This window comes from Amphiprion ocellaris, chromosome 17 (genome assembly GCF_022539595.1).
Source record: "Amphiprion ocellaris isolate individual 3 ecotype Okinawa chromosome 17, ASM2253959v1, whole genome shotgun sequence".
Lineage (NCBI taxonomy): Eukaryota > Metazoa > Chordata > Actinopteri > Pomacentridae > Amphiprion > Amphiprion ocellaris.
Window position 1 is genome coordinate 212,681 of NC_072782.1, and position 17,760 is coordinate 230,440.

General features: G+C 40.6%; 1 protein-coding gene across 11 annotated transcripts in view; it reads left to right on the forward strand.

The window, feature by feature from the left end:
• The window catches only part of LOC111573549 (protein unc-13 homolog B-like), an 81,660-nt gene that overhangs the window by 16,457 nt on the left and 47,443 nt on the right, over positions 1-17,760 (forward strand). For 9 of the 11 annotated variants that reach the window (XM_055019142.1, XM_055019138.1, XM_055019135.1 and 6 more), the window contains exons 3-9: positions 7,718-7,817; positions 9,906-10,023; positions 11,046-11,169; positions 12,542-12,615; positions 12,813-12,858; positions 13,118-13,147; positions 15,369-15,582. In XM_055019142.1, coding sequence (XP_054875117.1) covers positions 7,718-7,817; positions 9,906-10,023; positions 11,046-11,169; positions 12,542-12,615; positions 12,813-12,858; positions 13,118-13,147; positions 15,369-15,582 — 706 coding nt within the window. The remainder of the gene's footprint in view (positions 1-7,717; positions 7,818-9,905; positions 10,024-11,045; positions 11,170-12,541; positions 12,616-12,812; positions 12,859-13,117; positions 13,148-15,368; positions 15,583-17,760) is intronic. The other 2 variants (XM_055019137.1, XM_055019145.1) reach the window with 1 other exon arrangement.

The following is a 17,760-nucleotide window of genomic DNA, read 5'->3' on the forward strand; positions in this document are numbered from 1 at the left end:
TGCACAGATCACTGACTCACCTGGAGAACCCCAGCAGCACTGTGAGGGTCATGTTCTTTGACTTCTCCAGTGCTTTCAACACAATCCAGCCTTCTCTGCTCAGGGTGAAGCTTGAAGGAGCAGGAGTAGACTGTCACCTGGCTGCTTGGACCATCGACTACCTCACCAACAGACCACAGTACGTGAGGCTTCAGGACTGTGTGTCTGATGTGGTAGTCAGCAGCATGGAGGTCCACAGAGGACAGTCTGTCCTCCTTTCTCTTCACCCTGGACACATCGGACTTCCACTACAACTCTGGGAGCTGTCACCTCCAGAAGTTCTCCGATGATACAGCCATTGTCAGGTATCTGAGGGGGACGAGAGGAAGTACAGGACGGTCATCTCTGACTTTGTGGACTGATGTGGGCTAAACCATCTGCAGCTCAACGCCAGTAAGACGAAGGAGATGATCGTGGACTTCAGCAGGAGGAGGACACCCCAGACTGCACCGGTGAACATCCAGGGTTTGGACATTGAGATGGTGGACACATACAAATACCTGGGTGTTCACCTCAATAATAAACTGGACTGGACACACAATACAGAGGTTCTGTACAAGAAGGACCAAAGTCGTCTCCACCTGCTGAGGAGACTGAGGTCCTTTGGAGTGTGCAGGACTCTGCTCAGGACATTCTACGACTCTGTGGTAGCGTCTGCTATCTTCTATGCAGTGGTCTGCTGGGGAGCAGGGAGCACTGAAAGGGACAGAAAGAGACTAAACAGAAGGTCAGGAGGAGGTTCTGTCCTGGACTGTTCCCTGGACTCCATAGAGGAGGTGGGTGAGAGGAGGATGTTGGCAAAGCTCACATCCATCATGGACAATCCCTCTCACCCACTGCATGACACTGTGGGGTCTTTAAGCAGCTCCTTCAGCAGCAGACTGAGACATCCACCCTGCAAGAAGGAGCGCTATCACAGGTCCTTCATTCCATCTGCTGTAAGACTTTACAACATCAGCATCACTGGCTGATGTTAACATAAACTGGACTCATATCATATCATCCCAAACCATAAAATTTGCACAGACATTATTGCACTGCTACATCTTTACACTTTTTAAACTTGTTTTTTTAAGCCACTTTATACTGCATTGTCCTACAGTGTGTCATTACTGTACTATTTCATCCTCATTTCTCATCCCTGTACATATTGTAAATATTATTACTACTGTTCTATTATTATTTTATTTCTATTACTACGTCTATTGCTACATAAGCTGCTGTAACAATGTGAATTTCCCCTGGCATGGGGAGAAATAAAGGACTTATCTTATACTGGTGATCTAATGGTGGTTCTGGTAAAACAAGCTTAAATATAGCTCCACTTGTAGTTTATACTGGAAGCTAGTGATGGTACTGATAAAACAAATCTAAATATAACTGCACTTGTAGTTGATTTTCACCTGAAATGTTTCATTTTGGTTTTGTCCTTTGTCCTGCAAGTTTTTTGTGTTATTTTCTGCTGTAGCCGCAGCACCTGTATGGGAGCTTGAAGAATCTAAAAACATCTTGTCTAATTTTTTTCCCCAAAGATTAAAGCTAATTATCTTGATATGAGTCATGTAGAAGTGTTTGTTTTGTGACTAAGAAACAGGACATTTCACAAGGTGACCAATCATTGAGGCATTTCTGTTTTGCAGTTCCTGTTACTTATCAGCTTGTATGTACACCATTATCAGTATATATACTCTAATTAAAGCCTGTATATACACCATTATCAATACATCTGTATTAATTAAAACTGATTTATCAGCCTAATTAATTTATCTGTAGTTAATATTATGACTGTCATGTGTTTACATAAAGAATGATTTTATTATGTTAGTGCTGGCCTCCACATGTTGTCAGGTCCAGGGTTCAGACACATCTTTGAGTTTTTCCAGCCAGTTATGACTGTTTCCTCCTCCTCAGTCAGACCCTCCATGCTGTAAAGGGCCCACTAAGTGGCTCTGATCTAATCCATACATCCTCTTCCTTATCTCTGCTATTCATGGGAGCTGGCCCAAGTGTGGCACAAGGCTTCCGTATCTGATTAGGGAAAGGCTTCAGCATCCCCCAGGCTCCTTCTAATACAGCCTGTGTTTTGTAAAAACACTAATTAGGTTTGTTTGCTGTCAGTCACAGATCTGCAGGTAGAGGAGGCTTCAGGATGTCTGTGGGTTTTCCTGTCCAGCGTTTAGGTTCAGAGCTGAAATATCTCTGATTATGCTGTGTTTCAGTGGAGCATTGGACCGATTCACCAGCTGTTTACTGTCTGGTTGTTTCATTGGACCAATCCTCCAGCGGATTACTGTCTGTTTCAGAGCTGAGTTTACTTATCTGGCTGCTGGATAAATGTTAGGGTGTGTTGCCGGGGCAACCAGGAAAATCTTTGCTTAGTGCCGTCCGGTGATTGGTCTGTAGAGGAACAGCTGATTGCTTGGTGTGGTTTCCCACAGACAGGTGTGTGTGTGTGCGCGTGTGTGCATGTGCGCGTGTATGTGTGCGTGTGCTCTGAGTGTGTTTTCTGTACAAAGAGTCCAACACCAGAGTTTACTGTCAGACTATAATATTTCATATCAACAGACTGTTTGTCTTATTTTGGTTTCTGTGTGATTCTATGAGTCATCGCTGTTCCATTGCAGTCTGTAACTGTTGTTTCTGTCTGATATTCCTAAAGTGGTTCAGTGTAGATCAGTAGATAGAAGTACTAAATGTTCAGTTCTTTAGGGAAACTGTGTTCAGTTTCAGATGTCTGTGTTTGTTGAAATAATTCCCTCTCCCATCATCAGAGGTTTTCTGTCCTACCATCGCTCATTTGCTCCAGACTTTATTTTCATAAACTCTGGGTATTATAAATAATCTGTTGACTCCTTTCATTGAAGTTTGAGGCTGTTTTTGAACAACAACATCTCAGGAACTACTAAAGATAAAAGCTTGGAATGTTCTCTGTTATATACTATCCTGCTGTTGATTTAAAATCTTCAGTTTTAGACTCGTAGATCAGATCGAATCTGTCAGGACGAGCCCCGTCTCTAAGTTCACAGTAAATAATAAAGCACACGTCAGCAGGAGGATTTATTTTAACTGGCTGTAGTTCCATGTCTCAGTAAAACAGAACAACCCTATGGAGACTTTATAATATGAACTACCTAAATTAAATCAAAAGGAAGTTATTTTGGTTCAACTTTCATACCTGATTGAGAAGAAATTTTGAATTTACAATAAAATTAATTTAGTATTAATTTTGGTCAGATTGAGACCCAGTTGTTCCTTCATCACGTCCAGCTATTTATTTATTTCTTTATTAGGTAGGGACAGTGCACATTAATGAACGCCCATTTATTCAGAAATGGGCCTAAATACGCCAGATTATAGCACAATGCTAATTTACATCCGCAATCCTTAAGATAAACAAGACATAACAGTAATACATAAAACAATAAGTCACAATAGAAGCCCATTGCAAGAAGTACACAAAGAAAACATAACAGTGAAACATACAAGAAAACATAGGACAATAGGTCACAATAAAAAGACAATAGTTCACAATAAAAGGTCAGTAGATCGCAATAAAAGGACATTACAAAGTGTACACAAAGAAGTTATAGGTCAATGGTCACAGGATTGGTGCACTTTCAGCCACTGTTTAAGGTGAGATTTGAAAGTTACTAATGTGGGACACTCCCTTATGGAGAGTGGAAGACTGTTCCAGAACTTACTGGCTTCACAGAAAGAGCGTTTTGTCCAAAGGCTGTTTTTCTGTGTGGGACCTCCCAGTCCACTCTAGAGGAGGCCCTGGTCCTCAGACCGCTAAGAGTCCTTCTTTTAAGTTAGTCAGACATGGGAAGTGAGGCGAGTCCATGGAACACCTTGTAGATCAAACAAGCACATTTAAAATTTTAAAGTTCTCAAAGCTCAATAGGTTGTGCCTCTCTACGATATTACAGACATGATATGACATTTGTTTTCTATCGAATACTTTTAACGATTTTTTTATAAAGTGATTCTATGATCTTGCATGTATTTACACCTGTTGGCAACCAACATGTGATGCAGTGTTCAATGTGTGATCATATCATGGAATGTAGAAACATTCTTGCAGCACCAAGTGTTATAAAAGGTCTAATTTGTCTAAAATTGTTCAGGTTGAATTTCGCTATATTAGATATTCTTTTAATGTGACTCTTGAAACACAGGGTGGAGTCAAGAGTCACACCAAGATATTTGAATTCAGGGACAATTTCTAGTTCCTGTCCTCCCAAAAAGACTCCTGAATGTTTGATGTGTGATGGTTGCTTGGTAAACATCATACAAACAGTTTTAGATGAATTCAGTAGCAGGCATGATTTAAAAAGCCATTCATTTACAGGAACCAGAGCTGAAATAAGAATAGAGGATACTTCTTGAGTAGTCTTGACACTGGTGAGGATAACGGCGTCATCAGCGTACATTTGAAATTCCACGTTAGCACATGAATTTAGCAAGTCATTAATACACATGGAGAATAACGGAGGACCAAGTACAGAGCCCTGAGGTAATCCAACAGGGACGTCTAGAAAAGTTGATTTGACACCATTAATGCAAACACACTGTTTCCTGAATTCTAAATAAGATTTTATCCACCGAATAGCATCCAAGGAGAAGTTAAAATCAGTTAATTTAGGCAGAAGAATGATATGATTTACAGTGTCAAATGCTTTTCTCAAATCTAAAAATCTGCACAAACACCTGAGCAATCTCAGGTGTTTGTGCTCAGTGATGTTAAATCTGTCAGTATGACATCATAGCGATGATGTATCTTCATTTATTAATGTATCTACAGGTTACCCACTGTTGACCCTGAAAATGTCCTGAATCATGATCCATGCTGCTTTCAATATAAAGGGACTGAAAATTATTTTATCATTTTTAAAAATGTGTCACAGAACCCACATTCCACATCTCTAAATGTTTTACTCCTCCTCCTCCTCCATCCAGCTCTCAACCTCCTCCAGTTGGGTTCAGGTTCAAGAGGACCACCAGTGGTTCAGAACTGTAACTCCTTCAGCAGAGCTCATCAGGAGCACGTGTTAACGCTGCCCTACTGCAGGAAATGTAAAGCTGCTGGTTTAATCCTCCTCCTCCCCCACCAGCTGACAGTTGCTGCAGATGTTTGTTGGGACTCTGCTGTCTGAATCTGCTGGGTGTGAACATAGTCTACCCCAGACCTGGGCATCGTACGGCCCGCGGGCCACATCCGGCCCACCGGATGACTCTGGCCTGTATGAGGTCATTGGAAAATATTGAAAGTCAATTCAAATCTATATCATCACAATACATGGAAGCAATATGCCTGAACTGCTTTTATTTTCAAAGATCTGCTAAGTTACCGTTTTTTTGCGTGTGACCTTAGGCCATAAGGTCACGCACGACTTTACGTTTTTTTGTCCGTGCTTTCCACACATAGCATGAGGTTTATGCGCTGATTGGTTTGTTGGTCAGCTTCAGCCCGGAAAGATGTCAGCTAACGGTAAAAAAAGAAAAATTGATTCCGAATGCAGAGTTTTTAACAAAGCACGGACTTCCAAGTATTCCTTCCCTGCAGTCAGAGGTAAATCTGTGTGTTAGGTAGTGGAGAACAGATTGCGGTGCTCAAGGATTATAATCTGAATTGACAGAGACCAAACATGCGGAGAAGTACAAACATTTGACTGATGCAGAGCGGGGAGGATATCTGAAGGTTTGCTGCTAAGCTGCTAAAGCAGCAAGGATTTTTTACCAAAGCTCACACATAAAGGGATGTCAGGAAGCCATTCTCTGATGGAGAGTTTATAAAAGAAAGTCTGGTGGACTCTGCAGCGTTTATATGCCCTGAGAAGAAAGAAGCGCTCGTTAATGTGGCCCTTTCCAGGCGAACCGTAACGAGGCGGGTGGAGAGCATCGCCGAAAATCTGGAGTTTCAGCTGCACAACAAAGTGGACGATTTAGATGTTTTGTCCTTGGCTCTGGACGAGAGCTGTGATGTCCGTGACACAGCCCAGTTACTCATCTTTGTACGTGGACTAACAAAAACCTTTGAGATGACGGAGGAGCTGGCAGCTGTTCAGCCAATGAAAGGAACCACGACGGGGAAAGATTTATTCACTGAGTTAAATACATGCATGAACAAGCTGGGACTGAAATGGGAGAATTTGGTTGGTGTTACAACTGATGGCTGTCCAAATTTGACAGGGAAAAATGTTGGACTTTTGAAACGGATGCAAGATAAAATGACTGAAATAAACCCAGAACAGAAACTGATATTTTTGCATTGTATTATACATCAGGAGGTGGTGTGTAAGTCAGTGCTAAAAATCAACCACGTGACTGATGTTGTAGCTAAAGTAGTTAACTTCATCAGGGCAAGAGCATTGAATTACAGACAGTTTGTTGTCTTTGTGGAGGAGATGAGAGTGAACATGGTGACCTTGGTTACCAGACAGCTGTCAGATGGATCAGCCTGGACAAGGTGCTTAAACGAGTTTGGGATCTGAGAGCAGAGATTCAAGAGTTTAGTGAGAAGACAGGCAGGACATCACCGAGCTCTCAGATGCAGACTGTGGATGGCAGACCTTGCTTTTGCTGTTGATGTGACTGCACTAATGAATGAACTAAACACCAAGCTGCAAGGCAAGGGCCTCTTTACACATGAACTGTACAGCCTGGTGATCGCTTTTATGAGAAAGCTGAAGTTTCTCTCAAGCCACTTGGAGGGCAACATTCTCACCCACATGCCCACACTGAAGGAAGTCACACGATCAAAAATATCTACAACTCAATAGGCAGCAATCATAGTTTAAATGAAAAAACAAAATCTTTCATTAAATAGTTGTGTTCTGTGTTCCACATTTTTATTGTATCATTGTAATGTTTCATTTACTGTTTTTATTGAGATATATATTGAGCAGAGCTGTAAGTGTATTGGTCTGGCCCTTAACAACTGTCAGAGATTCTACTGTGGCCCCATATGAAGATTAATTGCCCACCCCTGATCTACCCTCCTCCACCTCCTCCAGACGTTTGTTGGGACTCTGCTGTTTGAATCTTCTGGGTGTGAACGTGGTCTCCAGACCGACAGAGTTTCAGGAGTTTATTTACCAGTAAAATCTCCTGTTCTGGTTTCTAGTGTTTACATCAAATTGGAAAATTCATTCATACTCCACCCTGTGATTGTATGAAGTGATGGTATCAGACTGACAGAGACCTTTCTGCAGTAGAGCGGGTCAGAAGGAGCTTCATTACATCATCAGACATTCGTCCTCACTACAGGTTTAGTCAGGAGAAAAACTCCCAGAGCAGCAGAGAGATCAGGCAGTTTATTCTGTAGGAGACTCACTGGTGAATAACGGGGTCTGGTCTGGTCTGGTCTGATCTGGTCTGGTCTGGTCTGGTCTGGTTTGGCTCTACATAGTCTTCGGGGGGAGGAGGTTTATCTGTTTCAGTCTCTCTGGTTCTCTGATGTCTTTTCATCCACATAAAGCTGAAGTAGAACCATCCTGTTAGTTCTGTATGAGCCTTGATATGCTGCTCTGATTCTGATTATCTCTGGACCATTCCCGTATCTTCTCCTCTTTCTCTCCTATTTATGTTGATTTTCTGTTACAGTTCTGTAGATCATTCTGCCTCCTCTCCATGTCTGACCTCCTAGAATATTAACTACAGTCTCCTTTTGTTTCAGATAAGTTCAACACCTACGTGACGCTGAAGGTGCAGAATGTTAAAAGTACGACCATCACGGTGCGAGGGGACCAGCCCTGCTGGGAACAGGACTTCATGTTGTAAGTTATTCAGCACAAACACACAGTTTACCTCTAAAATCCATCATTTATGAGCATTCTTCCGGCTTGGACATGTTGCTGGAGTGGAGTTTATGATCACTGAGAGCTGTAAAACTGTAAAACTGTTCGGTAGAACATCTTTCAGTTCCTGCTTCTCTAACTGGACTTCTCCTTCTAAGGAAGTGTTCATCCAGCAGCTGTTCTTCATTTCCTCCTCCTAATTCATTGGTTTAATTTTCACCTGAAAGGTATCTATGGCGACCAGGAGCTGACATGTCGCTGCATGTGTGGCATTGTTTGTCTTTTGTGAACTCTCTCATTGGAGCGCTGTTTGTTTTTCCAGACCTTCATCCTCCTACACAATAATGATGGTTCAGCTACATGTAATCCAACAGAAAGACGCAGCTCCAGGAAGATCTAAACACAAGAATCAGACATTTTCTAATTCAGAATTTAAGTTATTGGCTCGTAGCTGATTCAGCTGAACATTTAGATACGCTAAAAGTAAAAACTATATAATGAAAGGTTAAACTGGATGAATTCTTTGAATTAATGTTGACACCACTTTGTTAAATACAGATTCATGCAGCTGCTCATTTAACTGATATTTTAATGTGAAAATGTGAAAAACTAATTGATCCTTTGACATTTTTCAGATAAACGTTTTTAAAATATAGCTAATGCACGTAGTTTATACAGGCAGACGGATATTTATTATTTTTGTTTATTCCTATTGTTGCGCTTCATGAAGTAACAGAGGTTTCAGAATAAAGGAACAGTTTAATACTTTGGGAATCATTCAGGTTATAGTTGGATAGAAGCGTCCTGACAGAGAAACTAAATAAAAAGACACTTTTCCTCAGTTTCCATGTTTCTTCACTCTCTGCCTGTTAGTTTTTACCTGATTAATCCAACCAGACATGACGTGAAGCTTCAGAGGCAGTTAGAGGTGGATTATGATGGGAGAGGGTTAGTCTAATAATCTAACTCTAATCATTTAGAGTTTTTCTGCTGCTCTCTGCCAGCTAAAGTCATATTTATTTTCAAATTTAGTGGATGTCAAAGTGGGATTGGTTTTGTCATTTAGCTCTTAGCAAGGAAGTGAAAAGTATGTTTCCCAAAACATATTTTCCTGTGGACAGACTTGGACCAAAATGTGTAAATCTGACAGCTGTATTGCTTTTTTCTAATGACGTATAGATATAGAAGGTTCAACATCTGTCTTCATGTGTTTGATGCACTAAATGGTCATCAATGAGAAGAATTGCCTGTAATTAGTATTTATCATAATATTGATCTGTGTGTGATACACCTGATCTACTGTGTTATTCTGGAAATGAACATTGAAGCCTCTAATTGAGCTTCATGTGTTTCTGATTCACATACAGTTGTTTACAGTAGAAATCAGGACTAAGATCTTCCTGTATGTTCAGGTGGACGTCTGCAGGTTGGTTCTGGTCAGTCAGGAAACACGATTTACAGCATTTTAGGGTATTTTTAGAAAACCATGGAACATAATTGAAAAACAATCTAAATATCAACATGAACACGTCTCGTGTTAAAATTAACCACAGTTGGATTGTTGCTCCATCACCTGTTTATTCCGTCAGGTTGTAGGAATGATCTGGAAGCTTTTATCTGGGCACCTGGACCTCCTCCCCTCACCTCCATCAGTTATCTGCTCTCTTTGATTATCTTTTTTCTCCTATTCCTTTTGTCTGGCTGTCAATAGTTGCAAACTGTCACAGATGAGAATATGCTAATGCTCCTCATGCAGCTCCTTTTCCATTTTATTGCTGTCATCAAGCTGTTTCTGAGCCTCTGAATAGAATGAATGGAGGATGACAGCTACTGCACCACAAAGACAGGAAGCAGCTTTTGTTTTCAGGCTAGGGAGTGCCTGACAGTAATTATGGAGACATGTTTGCTTCATTGAATGTCATGTTGTAAAGCTAAACACAACCTGATAACAAAGCTGTAAACTCTACAGTTATTGTTTCACTGTTTGATCCACCAACATTCTCCACCTCATTCATCAGGGAGGGTTTAATGACATTTCTTTATACCTGAATTCTTGGTTTTCCTCAGTGAGATCAACCGGCTGGACCTCGGCCTCATCGTGGAGGTCTGGAACAAAGGTCTCATCTGGGACACCATGCTGGGGACGGCCTGGATTCCCCTCAAGAGCATCCCTCAGTCATCAGAGGTTAGTATTAATGTCCACTAGAACCATGTAGGGCAGAATGGAGGGCTTTTAGACACACTAAGTACCTTCTACAGTTAACTTAAAACAGCAGATGTTTACCCAAAGTGCTCTCCAATAGAAAAATAAGGTAGTTACTAATTTACCAGTTTAAATAGTCAGGTTCAGACCCTGCAGAGTTTTAAAGACCAACCCAAGAAAACTAAAGATTCCCTCTGAGGAAGAACTACCTTCTCCAGCAGAACCAGGCTCAGGGAGATCCTCCATTTATCTCTATGTACAGCACTTTATAAATACTTTAAAAAATATTATTATTATTATTATTATTATTATTATTATTATTATTATTATTATTATTATTATTATTATTATTATTATTATCATTATCATTATTATCATTATTATCATCTGTCTGGACCGGTTACTGAGAATAAACGGGAGAGGAAAGGACGGCAGAAACAAACAGAACTAGAAACACTTGGAGGTTGGTGGACTTCTATCTGCAGATCAGATCTGGAGGTTAGACATGGATGAAGTACGGACAAAGATGAAACTATAAAAACAAAGTCAGAAGAAAGGTTTGCAAGAAGAGGATTAATAAATGCAGAACACAGTGTGATTAAAGAAGCTAGATGTGGACATGGCAATGATCTGGAATAAGGAAAAAAGCAAAATCAAAATGAGTCTTCAGTTCTGATTTATAATATAGAAATAATAATAATAATACATTTTATTTATAGGTGTCTTTCAGAACACTGAAGGTCACCATAAAGGAAACAGAGTTAAAACATATTCAAATAAACAATACAAACTAATATAATATAAAACCACAAGTGAGTCAGAAACGGGACAGGATTTTTGCTTTTGCTTTTCTTTCTTTTAGTTACAGTTTGTTGTACAGACTGTTGGTTTAAAATGGGACCAATACTGACTAAAACTAGCAGTAACACTAATAAAACCACTTGAAATGTTGGCATGGAGAAGCTTCCACCTGTCTGCAGGTAAATATTCTGGTTGAATTGCAGGAGGGCTCAGGTGAGTGGATCTTCCTGGATGCAGAGGTCCTGATGAAGGAAGACGAGATCTGCGGCACCAAGAACCCGACGCCTCACCGGGTCCTGCTGGATACTCGCTTTGAGCTGCCTTTCGGTGAGACGTCAGTCAGAAAATCCTACTTCCAGTAGATTTTAGATCGATAAACTGAAAAGTTCAGGTGCTTATGCAAGATGTTTTCTAGCTGTCGCCTCAGTGGGTGCATTAGAGGAGAGGACAGCGGTGGTTCTGGTTAGAGCAAATCAAACATCGGTCCATGAGTTTCTAAAGGGCCACAGAGGGTTCCTGGTGAAATGTCAGCGGTCAATTTGTGAGGCGACACGGGAAGAAATGTCCCGCCTAGGGGGATGTAAGAACCTGATGTCATGGTGGAGTCCTCTGGTCTTATGCAAGCATGAGTAGAAATAAACCATATGAGTGGTTAGTCTGCTGTATTTATCCTAATTGAAGGATACAGATCATTATCTGACTGCAGGATGTGAAGACGGATGCTGATATTCTAGAAGCACATTTAGATGTTTGTTAGATGTCCTCCATCTGGAGATGATCAGTCCACCACACTCCTCAGTAGTAGGTCTTCCTTTATGCTCTTAGTTCTGTAAATATAATTCTGTCTTTCCCAAATCATCCCATTGTGAGGATTAAGAATCCATTAGAATGCTTGAGGAAGAAGGTAGTATTAAATGTAGGTCCAGTAGGTATTTATTCACTGTCTCCTGAATCAGTTGCATCATTTGAATACAAACTCAGTTAAAGCTGCATTTAGAAGACTTTTTGGTGCAGAAAACATTAGCAGACATGGAGCAGCATTAGCTTTGTGTCTTTGGTTACTGTGAACAGAAATCTAATATTCTGTCGTTTGTCACTTGAATTTGCCAGATTAATATATAATCACCAGGTTTTCAATATAAAAATCCCATTCAGAGTTAGCAGGATGAGTTAATTCATGTAAAGAATCTTATTTATTTCTAATGTCTTTAAGATTGGAGGATAAAACTGTCCCTGTGTGTCTGTAACCTCAGTTTATTCAGAACATTTTTATCTGTAGTTGTGTGATCCAGAAGCATTAAAGTTGAAGCAGGAGAGAGTCGGCCTCTTTCTGTTTCCAGACCTTTCATATGACTGTGGTCATTAAAGCCGTGGGTTGGCGTGTCTTTGAAGCCCTGGCCTTTGTGCTCATAGCCTTTAATGTGCATCCCTTTAATAGTGGTCACGGTGAGAGCAGCTGATGTGGTGCAGGATGTAACAGTGTCTGGAGTGTTTGGATGTGGTTGGAGAGGTTGGGACAATAATAGATCAATAATGCATTTACTGTGTCCTACTTTAGGACCTCCAGCCTGGAATAATCTACCTTTACATTTGTTTTCATTGTCAGACCATTTCCATGTCTTCATTCCCTTGCAGCTCATGAGAAATTAAACAGGCATGAATGTATGATGATGGCAGAAACACGTATGATTGTTTCCAGATATCCCAGATGATGAGGCGCAGTACTGGACAGGAAAGCTGGAGCGCATCAACACCATGGGGATGCTAGACGAGGTGACGCCTTTTCATCACATCTGTTCTGAATGAAGCCAATAAAAATGTTTTCTTATCCCTGCTTAAAGCTTCTTGTGCTGATGACAGTGAAGTGAAACTAGTTTTTATTGTTAAATCTGATGGAGTCCAACATGTGAGTGACTAATAAGAGGAATAATGTAAAATAAGCTCTTTGTTTTTCTCTGTTTCCTCCTCAGGATGATGCTCAGAGTCGCCCTCTTCCATTCGTAGCCTCCCAGTGCTGTGAGTGGTTTCCTCCTCTCAGCCTCTAGATGGCGCTAATTCTCCTCCCTGCTTTAGTTCTGTTCACTTCTTTGGCCTTTCATGGTTAAAAATGGATGTTACTGATAGTTTTCATCCTAACAGCCTGTTTTCATGTTAAATCTACTGTTTGTGTTCTACTGATGGGTTCCCTCCACTAGTGCAGCACTTTCACACTTTTTCTGTTTGTTTGCTCAAACCCTGCCTCCTCTTCTTCCTCTCACTTTAACACTTTCACCAGGCAACTATTTCGGATGGGCAGACCCCCTGAGTATGTAACACGCTTTAATGAATTCTCCCCTGGCCACCCCTCTGCATGCCTTAATGCCTCTCATCCCCCAGTAACATCGAATCTGTGGACTTCCCTGCATTTAACGGCATTATTTCATGATCACACCTGATTTTCCTCAGTTTTCCTTTATTCCCTTTTGGCCTTTTTACTTCCTGTCGTTTTCTTCCTGTTTCTTCCTCTGTGCTGATGTCAGATATTTTTTAAAATAAAATACATATAATTATTCTTTACATTTATCAGTTTAACACACATTCTGGAAAAAAGACAGGAGAATTCGTCAAATACACATTATTCTCACTTTTAAATAGTGCAGTGATGTAGGAAAGACTGAAGTCAGTAATAAACTGATCTCCATAAATGTTGAACAGGACCGATAAACCACAGATAAATAGTCCTTAAAGTCCGATAAATGATGGGAGAAGGCTGTAATCTGCAGTTCCATCTCAGAGAAGACAGGTGGCAGTCTTTGCTGAAGAATATATTTGTCCTTCTACTTTACTGGGAGATATCAATAGAATCAGTTCATCATTAACCTCTCACATTATCGATATATCTCAGAAAAAATGAACCTCTGCCGTCCCCTCCAGCCTCATGGTTCACTGGAAATTGTTTCCTAAGAATTGCCAAGATCAATTTCAACCAATATTTATGTCAGTATTCTGTCTGAAAAGCTAAATCCAGGGTACTGAGTTATGTAGAACTTCAGATTCATCTCCAGGATGAGGGTTTGGGCTAACCCTCCAGATAAAGTGTCTTCTATTTAGCAGCAGAGCTTCCATGTCTAACAGCAACAGAGCTCTGATTTCTTAGTTCTCTAACGACCAAAGCAACGTCTGACAGTTTGATGTTTTCCTGACCTAAATATTCACCAACCATGGGACGTTTGTTTATATGACGCAGCAAAAGATGAATTGTTAATATTTTGTCTTTGTTTGTCCATCTGCTGAAACTGAAATGGTCTATATTGGAATGCTACAGGCTGCCAATAGAAGACGAACAAAGTCTCTGTAAAGTGGAGTTGATGCTGAGAGGGAACTGAAAACCTGTTTTCTCTCTAGTAGTCATCAGTGGGGGATCCTCAGGCTACAGTAGATCTGGTGACCCAGCAAATATTTCCTGATGAAATCTATGGTGTCCATCACTGCTTCCAACTCTTCCTGAATACAGCCTGATGTTCATTTAGTAAATATGGTCCTGTTAGAGTAAAGTAGAAAATAAAACAGAATATGTTTCAGGGCTGCCTAAGGACAGGTAGAAACCAGAAGTTCCAGACAGCTGGATGGTATCAGCTGGTTCAGGATTGGTTGGTTGGTAGTCCGTTAACCAATGGGAGGCCGCAGTGATTCTATCCACCTGTTCTATACAGTCTCTGCTGATGCAGGTAGACTCAACATGACTCTTATTGTTAATAATAGCAGATAATACACTGCATTTCTCTGTAGATGAGAGATTCTGCAGGAAAAAGCTTCACTTGGACTAAATCCCTGCAGTCATCTAAGGGCAGATCAGTCAATAAATTCACAACCTGTGATTTGAAAAGAGCTGCAGCTGCAGAGTTTAGTGGCTTTATGAGGTCCCTGCCACTGTGCTCACCTGGATTAAAGCACCTGCAGATGACACCATAGTAACCCGTTACAGTTCTACATACCACCCTGGGAGTTATTTAGATTTTTGATGGGAAAGATGTCGGATTACAGCAGCTTTTCTTTGTTTCTGTGCATCTTTTCCAGAATGTCCTTTGATTTCTGCAGTTATTTAGATTAATAACTGATGGAGATTAAAAACCAACACATAATCTACAGGTTTGTGTTTCTGTGTGTTCAGGTCCTGCAGCTCTGCTCTATTCAGACTAAGACTCTTAAACTGTATATTCTATGCTTTGCCTTTTGGCCCGTGCACTGCAGGTGCACGTGAAGACACCCACACAGTCTCTGTCCCATGACCTTTACTGCTCTGCATTTGTCATTGCATTGTTAAAAAACACCTACAGTCTTTGTAAAAAAAGGCCTAGTTGGTTTACTTCCTCGGCTTGTTTGTCCAGATACAGAAAATTCAAACTAGGATACGTCCTCTCCTCTTTCATGATTAATAAGCAAGGATTTTTTAAAAAAAGTTCTTGCTGTCATTTAAAATGTAGACACCATTTCATTCTTCCAATGTGTGAGGAGGGATGATTTATTGAGCCTGTGGTGTGTTCCAGCTCTGGACGACCAGGACAGCGCTGTGGAGGACCGGGATAGCGACTACCGCAGTGAGACCAGCAACAGTTTGCCTCCACGATATCATACAACCGCTCAGCCCAACTCATCCCTGCACCAGTACCCCATGGGGCCCCGGTCCCAGCAGCACCAGGATGGCTTCAGGGACTTGGACCACAGCTTTGAGCTGGACTACAGGGACCAGAGAGGAACCAGGTAGATCCAGAGTCGTACTTCACTTTATCACTCTTATTCTCACTTCCTCACATTGAAGCAGCCTGAGAGTAACGTAGTCCCAAGGTTGGGTTAGTAACTAACCCTAACCGCAACAGCCACATCCCAGTTCTTTTAAATCAAACAGCTTTGATTGTCAGATGTTTTAACCCACACATGGGAAGATTTGAAGAAAACGTCTCAAAATGATGCAGATAAAATGATTTTTATGGCTAAAAAAACAACCAGAGTTAAATTAACCAGAGTTAACTGTAAATCTCACAGTGCATTAAAACAGAAACTCTCTATTTAGTTTTCTCCTCAGCTGAGTTAAGAAGAGCTAATTTACTCAAACTCATATATTCAGCTGTTTGTATAATGATTATTATTTTCTCATTATAATATATATATATATATATATATATATATATATATATATATATATATATACATACACACACATGTGGATAAAGTTCTTGTTACCCCTCAGTTAATGAAAGAAAAACCCACAATGGTCACAGAAATAATTTGAATCTGACAAAAGTAATAATAAATAAAAATTCTATGAAAATTAACCAATGAAAATCAGACATTGCTTTTGAACCGTGGTTCAACTGAATTATTTTAAAAAATAAACTCATGGAACAGGCCTGGACAAAAATGATGGTACCCCTAGAAAAGACTGAAAATAATGTGACCATAGGGACATGTTCAATCAAGGTGTGTCCTCTAATTAGCATCACAGGTGTCTACAAACTTGGAATCAGTGAGTCGGACTATTTATAGGGTTACAGTAGTCACTGTGCTGTTTGGTGACATGGTGTGTACCACACTAAACATGGACCAGAGGAAGCCAAGGAGAGAGTTGTCTCAGGAGATTAGAAAGAAAATTATAGACCAGCATGTTAAAGGTAAAGGCTAGAAGACCATCTCCAAGCAGCTTGATGTTCCTGTGACTACAGCTGCACATATTATTCAGAAATTTGAGATCCATAGGACTGTAGCCAACCTCCCTGGATGTGGCCTCAGGAGGAAAACTGATGACAAATGGAAGAGATGGATAATACAAATGGTAACAAAAGAGCCCAGAACAACCTCTAAAGACATTAAAGGTGAACTCCAAGGTCAAGGTACATCAGTGTCAGATCACACCATCCGTCGTTGTTTGAACCAAAGTGGACTTCATGGGAGACGACCAAGGAGGACACCATTGTTGAAAACAAATCCTAAAAAAGCCAGACTGGAATTTACCAAACTGCATGTTGACAAGCCACAAAGCTTCTGGGAGAATGTCCTATGGACAGACGAGACAAAACTGGAACTTTTTGGCACATCAGCTCTGTGTTCACAGACACAGAAATGAAGCATATGAAGAAAAGATCACTGTCCCTACTGTGGAACATGGAGGAGGTTCTGTTATGTTCTGGGGCTGCTTTGCTGCATCTGGTACAAGGTGTCTGGAATCTGTGCAGGGTACAATGAAATCTCATGACTATCAAGGTATTCTAGAGAGAAATGTGCTGCCCAGTGTCAGAAAGCTTGGTCTCAGTCGCAGGTCATGGGTCTTTCAACAGGATAATGAGCCAAAACACACAGCTAAAAACAGCCAAGAATGGCTAAGAGGAAAACATTGGACTATTCTGAAGTGGCCTCTATGAGCCCTGATCTAAATCCTATTGAACATCTGTGGAAGGAGCTGAAACATGGCGTCTGGAGAAGGAACCCTTCAAAGCTGAGACAACTGGAGCAGTCTGCTGATGAGGAGTGGACCAGAATACCTGCTGAGAGGTGCAGAAGTCTCACTGACAGTTACACAAATGGTTTGATTGCAGTGATTGCCTCAAAAGGTTGTGCAACAAAATATTAAGTTAAGGGTACCATCATTTTTGTCCAGGCCTGTTTCATGAGGTAATTTTTTAAAAGAATTCTGGTGAACCACATTTCAAAAGCAATGTCTGATTTTTATTGGTTAATTTTCATAGAATTTTTATTTATTTTTACTTTTGTCAGATTCAAATTATTTCTGTGACCATTGTGGGTTTTTCTTTCATTAACCGAGGGGTACCAACAATTGTCTACGTGTGTATATATATTCTGAGATTAAATTACCATTAATTTTAGTTTTACATAGAAGGGAGTAGTTATTTTAATATGCTTCTTAGTTTATGTTCTGAAGAACAG